We start from the raw sequence: 9,323 nt of genomic DNA, 5'->3' as shown, positions 1-9,323 counted from the left end.
CTTAAATTCCCAATTGAATCCAAATTTATAACTTCCTAATTAGATTGAATATAATTTTCATGAAACCAAACTTAAAATACAAACCCTAATTTTAATGTAATCTAAGAATTTGAATTTAATTTAAAATTTTAAATAATTATAATTATGTGATTGAATTTAATTACGAGACTTAAAAACGGCCTTCTGAATGATTCAAATTCCTTGGCTTCCCAATAATTGAGTTATCAATAGAAATTATACCATAAAAATAAAATCGCATATGAATCCTAAATTCAAAAACAATGTCAAAATTTAAGTGTGACAGAAAAAGCATTGGAATTAACAACTAACAACTAAAAACTCACATGAAAAAAAAAAAAACCCACACAACACCAAAACATTCACGAGATTTTTATGAAACCATTAAGCAATAAAATCCAAGCGATCCTAATCCAAGTTCCAATCCTTTACTTTTCGAAGAGGAACAAAACACAAAGATTAAAGATGGAAAGAAGAGAAAGAAGTTAACACAAGAAACCGTATGTTCAATTAAACTAGGTCAATGCATTAACTAAAATCTCCAACTCCAAAGCTACGTTAGGATAATTAAGGCCCGTTTGGTAATGCATCTTAAAAATATATTTTCAATTTTTAAACAACACTCCACACATATCTTTATATATTTTTTTTTCCCACACGTCTTTTAAAGAAATACAAACAAACTACCATACTAAACGGGCCTAAGAGTCAGAAATCTAAACTATCAGAGAGGCCTCTCTAACCTTGTTTCATCATATTCTTGAACTCTTCGAAATTGACATGTCCATCACCGTCCTTATCAACCGAACTAATCATCTTCGAACACTCGACAAGCGTACACTTCTCTCCCAACCGTCTCAGAACCTCGTGTAACTCGTTAGCGGAAATCAACCCGTTCTTGTCGAGGTCGTACAAATCAAACGCGTCACGAAGCTCCTTCGTCGATGACGCGGACGACGATCCTCCCATGTGAAACTCAGAAAACTCGTCGAGACTGATAAAACCGTCGCCGTCCTTGTCAATCTCTGACATTATGCGACTCACCTCGTCCGAACTAGTTCGAGAACCCAACGCATGAAGGATATCCTTCAACTCGTCGCGCGAGATCTTACCGTCTCCGTTTTTGTCGAACTTGTTGAAGATTTTCTTCACTTCGTCCGTAGTCCCCAGAGAACTGCTGCTACTGCGTTTTGAGTTTTTCGCAGCCATGGGAGAGACAAAAGAAAGAGATTTTTTTTTTTTCTCTCTAGGGTTTCTTTTGTGTTTTTTTCTCTATAGCAAACCGAAGAGTTTTTATAGTGTCGTAGCGTGTGGCTTATAGTTTTTAATTTTTTTATGTCTCTTTCACGCGGTTTTAGTAAAACGCGTTTGAAGGTAGGGTACCGAATTAATAAACGATTTAATGGTTTACTTTTTGCACTAAAAGGACCGATCACATGTGTTTCGGTTAGTTGGCATGGTTTTTTTTTTTTTTTTAATTAATTAGTTGGGGAGACAATGGGATGTGAACACGTGTTCCTATTAAGTGCACAAAATATTTCACATGTGCCAAGTTATAAATACCAGATTTCGTTTGTAAAAAACAAATAAATAATAGATTTTCTTTTTATGAAATTTTTTTGATTTGTTGAGTCATGACTATCAATAGAGTTGTTAGGTAAAGAGGAGTGACAAGCTATAATTGATTGTTATATATGTTCATCATTAACAACATTATTTATTTGTTATTATTATTATTGATTTACAATCTCTTTTTTTATTTTCTTTGTTTTAAGAACTAAACACATAAAGCAGCGAAAAAGGGATGAAATTCTAATACAATGACTCAGCCTCAATTTTATTTATTGGATTTTACTATCATGTGCCTTAAGGGCACACAATAGTAAACCAATTTTGAAAAAAATTTATCAGAAATTGAAAAAATTTTGACAATTTTTTCAATTTCTAATAAAACTTTTTTCAAAAATAAATTTATTAATGTGTGTCCTAAGGACATATCTACACATTAACCGAACCCTTATTTATTTATTAGTGTGGTTGATACTTAAAAAAAAAAAAAAAAAAAAAAAAAAAAAATGAAATTCTAATACAATGACTCAGCCTCAATTTTATTTATTGGATTTTACTATCATGTGCCTTAAGGGCACACAATAGTAAACCAATTTTGAAAAAATTTATCAGAAATTGAAAAAATTTTGACAATTTTTTCAATTTCTAATAAAACTTTTTTCAAAAATAAATTTATTAATGTGTGTCCTAAGGACATATCCACACATTAACCGAACCCTTATTTATTTATTAGTGTGGTTGATACTTAAAAAAAAAAAAAAAAAAAAAAAAAGGGCTATTGGTCAGTGGTTGTTGGTGACAAATAAGAGGTTGATGAGTTTTGAGGCTTAGGAATGAATGGTTGGTATTGTGCTGCATCCAATAGTAATGAATGGTTGAGATTGAAAATTGTAAAAAGTAATTTTCAAACTCAACTATTAAATTGCATAAAAAAAAAAAAAACTCAACCATTAAATAAAAAATATTTTAAAAAAATAAAATGTATAAATGTATAAAAAAATTGTGAAAGAAGTGGTGTACAACATTTCTATAACATTTTTACAACAAATTATAGGTGGTTAGTTGTTATTGGTTCAAATTTGAAATTAACACTAAAATTACTTTTTTGCCCCAACAATAACAACCAGTAACAACCTGCCACTTAGAATTTGTTGTAAAAATATTATAGACATATCATTTCCCGATGTAATTACATAGTTAGAGCATCCACATCAGTGGATGCAAAATCATATAAAATAGAAAAAATCCCATTTTTACACATTTTGCCTTAAAAATACACTATATCAGTGCTTCTAAAAATGTGTAAAAATATGTATATCTTTTCACGAGCTACAGTAACCATGTAATTTTACACGGTTACTGTAACTCGTGTAAATATTATTTTATTAATTTTCGTTCACTCCTTTTTTCTCTCTCTTCTCCGTGCTCAACAAACTCAGTAGTTTCACCACTTCTCATCCTCTTCTTTTTCCTCAGATGCACACAAATACACCCACACTCAAACACATCCACATAGACAAATTAACACAGAGATTCACTTAATCAAAAAAAAAAAAAAAAAAAAAACACAAGACACACACACCACACACAAACAAACCCACACAGACAAACAACAAAGAGACAGATCGGAGCTTGACTGGAATGATCGGAGCTTGTTGATGTGTGGATCGAAACTAGGTGAGATTGGAGCTATGAGGGAGAGTTGATGTGTGGGTCGGAGCTAGGTAAGATCGGAGCTGTGAGGGAGAGTTGATGTGTGGGTATGGAGATGGGTAGAGAGATAGGTATAGAGAGAGAGTAAGAAATCAGAAAAAATGAGTAGAGAGAGAGAGACCCTGCATATGTAAAGTGGCAGTTGAGAGAAATATAAAAAAATTGATAAAATTGATTATTTAAATAAAAAAAGAGATAAAATAAATAAACTGATGTGGGTGTTTTTAAAAATGAATGTGTAAAATAAAAAAAAATAGATTTTTAATATAAAAAATAGATGTGTATAATGTATGAGCCAACTGAATGCTCTAATTGTTAAAAGCGATTGCCCTGATCTCCATCCGAGTTTTGATTAAGAATGAGCTGGGATGCAGACAATTGTTATGTTTTTGTTCGGATTGTAAGTTGTAACAAGTTACGAGGACTGAGTTTTCTTTTTCTTTTCTTTTTTTTTTTTTTTTTTTGAAAGAATACAAAGACTNAAGGGCTATTGGTCAGTGGTTGTTGGTGACAAATAAGAGGTTGATGAGTTTTGAGGCTTAGGAATGAATGGTTGGTATTGTGCTGCATCCAATAGTAATGAATGGTTGAGATTGAAAATTGTAAAAAGTAATTTTCAAACTCAACTATTAAATTGCATAAAAAAAAAAAAAACTCAACCATTAAATAAAAAATATTTAAAAAATAAAATGTATAAATGTATAAAAAAATTGTGAAAGAAGTGGTGTACAACATTTCTATAACATTTTTACAACAAATTATAGGTGGTTAGTTGTTATTGGTTCAAATTTGAAATTAACACTAAAATTACTTTTTTGCCCCAACAATAACAACCAGTAACAACCTGCCACTTAGAATTTGTTGTAAAATATTATAGACATATCATTTCCCGATGTAATTACATAGTTAGAGCATCCACATCAGTGGATGCAAAATCATATAAAATAGAAAAAATCTCATTTTTACACATTTTGCCTTAAAAATACACTATATCAGTGCTTCTAAAAATGTGTAAAAATATGTATATCTTTTCACGAGCTACAGTAACCATGTAATTTTACACGGTTACTGTAACTCGTGTAAATATTATTTTATTAATTTTCGTTCACTCCTTTTTTCTCTCTCTTCTCCGTGCTCAACAAACTCAGTAGTTTCACCACTTCTCATCCTCTTCTTTTTCCTCAGATGCACACAAATACACCCACACTCAAACACATCCACATAGACAAATTAACACAGAGATTCACTTAATCAAAAAAAAAAAAAAAAAAAAAAACACAAGAGATACACAAACACACCACACACAAACAAACCCACACAGACAAACAACAAAGAGACAGATCGGAGCTTGACTGGAATGATCGGAGCTTGTTGATGTGTGGATCGAAACTAGGTGAGATTGGAGCTATGAGGGAGAGTTGATGTGTGGGTCGGAGCTAGGTAAGATCGGAGCTGTGAGGGAGAGTTGATGTGTGGGTATGGAGATGGGTAGAGAGATAGGTATAGAGAGAGAGTAAGAAATCAGAAAAAATGAGTAGAGAGAGAGAGACCCTGCATATGTAAAGTGGCAGTTGAGAGAAATAATAAAAAAATTGATAAAATTGATTATTTAAATAAAAGAAGAGATAAAATAGATAAACTGATGTGGGTGTTTTGTAAAAATGAATGTGTAAAATAAAAAAAAATAGATTTTTAATATAAAAAATAGATGTGTATAATGTATGAGCCAACTGAATGCTCTAATTGTTAAAAGCGATTTTTTTTTGAAAGAATACAAAGACTGACTTTATGGTAGGAAGTTAATTGCAAATATAATTGAAACTTTATGATTGGATCTCTCTCAATTCTCACCTGTTCTTACGCGTTTGTAGTCCTTCCAAGCAAAGTGAACAGCACTAGCTTTAGTGCAATATTTTTGAGTAACCGCGTACACGGTGGATAGGACGGGGAATTTATGGTTGGTAGTAAGCTTGTGGCTTGAAGAAAGCAACCATTGAAAACGACTTGACCTTTTTTTTTTTTTTTTAAAGAAACTAAAGAGAAGGACTTCGACTTGCTAACGCATAATCAGAAAAAAAAAATGACCAACATAAAAAGATCAATCCTTGGAGTTGGAAGGTATGACAGTTGAATATCGTTGCAAAACACTGTTGGATTATATTTAACTTTTTAGAGACTTCACCGTACAAACACTTCACTGATCCGTACACAACCAGGGAGACTAGAAGGAACATGCACAAGCAGATCAGGAAGAGTGAGCAGAACCCCAATTGATGGGCTTTACAATTGCTTCCAAGATAGCTGTTAATATCTCGAAACAATTAAGTCCAAAAAGAAAAACAACATATGTCTTATTGCTACAAATCTTATCTTATATATAAAAGCAGCTATGCTGCTACAGTACTTTGATACTGTGCACTTAGCATGTTTGCACTATGGCGGTAACTGTGCTTTGATTTTCGTGAGTTTTTTTTTTTTTTTCGCTTTTTGTTTTTGTCTTTTCCTTCTTTTTTATATACAGTACTGGGTTTAGTTAACTAGTACTGTAGCTACCGTCTTTAAAGTTTTTTTTTTAAAATATTTATGTAAGTTAGTATATATATTGTTATACTGACGTAATAAATTTCACAATATTTTTATAATTATTGACTGAAATTGTAACTACAGTGCCTAAAGTTTTTTTTTCCCCCCAGTAATTGGTTTGTGTTTTTTTTTTTAAAAAAAATATTTATGTAAGCTAGTATATATATTGTTATACTAACACAACAAAGTGCATGCACTGTAACACTGTAGCTACAACAGTGCTTTTAGTTTAGTTACCGGTACGGTAGCTACCGTGCCTAAAGTTTTTTTTTTTTTTTTTTCAATAATCGGTTTGTGTGTTTTTTTTTAAAATATTTATATAAGCTAGTATATATATTGTTATATTGACATAATAAAATTCACAATATTTTCACAATTATTGACCGACATTATAGCTACAGTGCCTAATTTTATTTTATTTTTCAGTAATCGGTTTGTGCTTTTTTTTTTCTTTTAAATATTTATGTAAGCTGGAATATATATTGTTATACTGACACAACAAATTTTACAATATTTTCACAATTATTGACGTGTTAATTTCTTACAAGTCGAAATAAAATAATACAATATGATACTGTGACTAATCACAATTAAAAATAAATGTTTTGAAAAAATGTTACATAGAAGTTGTGATTTAGTTTATATAGAAGTTGTTCCTATTTTCTAGGATTTTATTGTGAAGAAGATTATCTCGTTTTGGGTATTTCTATACTAAACAAATGAATGAAAAGGCAAGATAAAATTGACCCAATTGAATTCTATATATGCTCTTGTTATAGTTTGGAAGGTCATTTGTTGTGTTTAATTTAATAATATGATGATGATAAATCATCTCCACTTGCTAATATTGTTTTATTATTTTGATATCTAGGTTTAAACCTTCGTGCATATTAAGTTCACTACTTTCCCAAAGAATTCAGAGAGACCTATCTCTCTAACCATGTTTCATCATGTTCTTGAACTCCTCGAAATTAACATGTCCATCACCATCAGTATCAAACGAGCTAATCATCTTCGAACACTCAACAAGCGTACACTTCTCACCCAACTGCCTCAACACCTCTTGAAGCTCATTCGCAGAGATCAATCCATTCTTGTCGAGATCATACAAATCAAACGCGCCACGAAGCTCCTCGGTCAATGACTCAGGTGTTGTCGATCCATCCATATAAAACTTAGCAAACTCGCCAAGGCTTATGAAGCCATCACCGTCCTTGTCAATCTCTGACATTATGCAACTCACCTCATCTGACGTCATTTGAGACCCTAACGCATGGAGGACGTCATTCAACTCGTCATGTGAGATCTTCCCGTCTCCGTTCTTGTCAAACTTGTTGAAGATCTTCTCAACTTCGTTTGTTGTCCCCAAAGAACTACTACGCTTTGAGCTTCTACCAGCCATTGGAATACACCACAAGAAAGAGATTTTAGGGTTTCTTTTGTGTTTTTGTATTTTCTTCCACAAACCGATGAGATTCTTGTGTTATAGTGTGTGGTTTTATACTGTTTGGAGGGAGAATCCGCACAAATCAATCACAAATTAATGGCTTAATTTTGTTAGTTGGTGTGGTTTATAAATCAATAAGTGCACTGTATCCAAAAATAATAATAATAAGTGCAAAAAATATTTCACACATGTCTCAATTATAAATGACATATTTATTATTTTTATTTTTATTTGTTTAGTAAAATGTTACATATGAATGGTAGACAGTAAAGTGATATTAGTGATAGATTTGTGACTACCAATAACAACTAATCAATAACTATTGTGATAATTTTTGTATAAAGAGTAGTGCTACCACGATAACGACACACACACACACATCAATAAGTGCACTGTATCCAAAAATAATAATAATAAGTGCAAAAAATATTTCACACATGTCTCAATTATAAATGACATATTTATTATTTTTATTTTTATTTGTTTAGTAAAATGTTACATATGAATGGTAGATAGTAAAGTGATATTAGTGATAGATTTGTGACTACCAATAACAACTAATCAATAACTATTGTGATAATTTTTGTATAAAGAGTAGTGCTACCACGATAACGACACACACACACACACACACACACACACACACACACACACAGAAAAAAAAAAAAAGTTGACAATGAACATAAGTTGCAAGTTCTTAGTGGTTTTCATTCATGTTTACAATTGACATCACTTTGTACTTACCATTAATAGCTTATGATATAGGATTTGTTGTTAAATTGTTCTACTCTTATCTACCTTACACTCTGTATTTCACTTTATGTTTCACCCAATGCTAGCTCAAGTTCTAGGCCAACGAGTCCTAGGCCTTAGCCCCAAATTGTAAAATGATAGCTAGAAATTCAACACCCAAAATATATACAACACAATTGAATGCCTAAATTGTTTCAAAAAAAAAAAAAATTGCTATGAGTTTGTTAAAAAAATGTTAAATAATCATTGAAAATCAATTTTCCTAACTACTTGTAAAGGAGATTTAATTAAATATAAATACAAAACTATGTTAGCGATTTTATATCTGAAAAAGCAAGAAGAACAATATTTAAACAAGATAAATATAAAAATTAATATTTGCAAGTTTTTTTTTTTTTTTTTTTTTTTGAGAATGAACATAAGTTGCAAGTTCTTAGTGGTTTTCATCCATGTTTACAATTGACATCACTTTGTACTTACCATTAATAGCTTACGATATAGGATTTGTTGTTAAATTGTTGTACTCTTATCTACCTTACACTCTATATTTCACTTTATGTTTCACCCAGTGCTAGCTCAAGTTCTAGGCCAAAGAGTCCTAGGCCTTAGCCCCAAATTGTAAAATGATAGCTAGAAATTCAACACCCAAAATATATATTGAGCCAATAGAAATTCAACACAATTGAATGCCTAAATTGTTTCCAAAAAAAAAATTGCTATGAGTTTTTAAAAAAAATGTTAAATAATCATTGAAAATCAATTTTCCTAACTACTTGTAAAGGAGATTTAATTAAATATAAATACAAAACTATGTTAGCGATTTTGTATCTGAAAAAGCAAGAAGAACAATATTTAAACAAGATAAATATAAAAATTAATATTTAAATATAAAAAATCACCGAAATTTATCGCTTTAGGTTTCAATATGTATAGAGTGCTATCTTGGCAACCACATACCACAGTTATTCATATAATTGACACAGTATAATTAAAGTGGAATACCAAAATGGGATAAAGGAATTTTATTTTTGTTGTTGAGACTTGAAAAAGTATTTGGTCAGTGGTTGGTGACCAATTAGAACTTGACACATTTTGAGTAGGTGACCAATTAGAACTTGACACGTCTTGACTTTCGAGTACAAATGAAATGGTATACATACGGTTACTTTGATAGAGAAGTAGTTTATATTATTACTTAGGAAAATGTTACATTAAACTCTATTTTGAATCTTACAACTCA

At 30.9% G+C, this 9,323-nt stretch overlaps 2 protein-coding genes across 2 annotated transcripts; both read right to left on the bottom strand.

The window, feature by feature from the left end:
- Positions 1–503: 503 nt before the first annotated feature.
- On the bottom strand, positions 504–1,300 carry LOC111995271 (probable calcium-binding protein CML23). The gene has a single exon (XM_024027188.2). It carries the CDS (start codon positions 1,225–1,227, stop codon positions 757–759), a length of 471 nt encoding a protein of 156 aa, XP_023882956.1. The 5' UTR covers positions 1,228–1,300; the 3' UTR covers positions 504–756.
- Positions 1,301–6,817: 5,517 nt separating this feature from the next.
- On the bottom strand, positions 6,818–7,285 carry LOC111995282 (probable calcium-binding protein CML23). The gene has a single exon (XM_024027199.1). The coding sequence runs from the start codon at positions 7,283–7,285 to the stop codon at positions 6,818–6,820; it is 468 nt and encodes a 155-aa protein (XP_023882967.1).
- Between the last annotated feature and the right edge of the window lie 2,038 nt (positions 7,286–9,323).

Source organism: Quercus suber, unplaced genomic scaffold, assembly GCF_002906115.3.
Source record: "Quercus suber isolate HL8 unplaced genomic scaffold, Cork oak 2.0 scaffold_246, whole genome shotgun sequence".
Taxonomy (NCBI): Eukaryota; Viridiplantae; Streptophyta; class Magnoliopsida; order Fagales; family Fagaceae; genus Quercus; species Quercus suber.
Note: the sequence above shows the minus strand (reverse complement) of the source record. Positions and strands in the feature narration are given on the sequence as shown.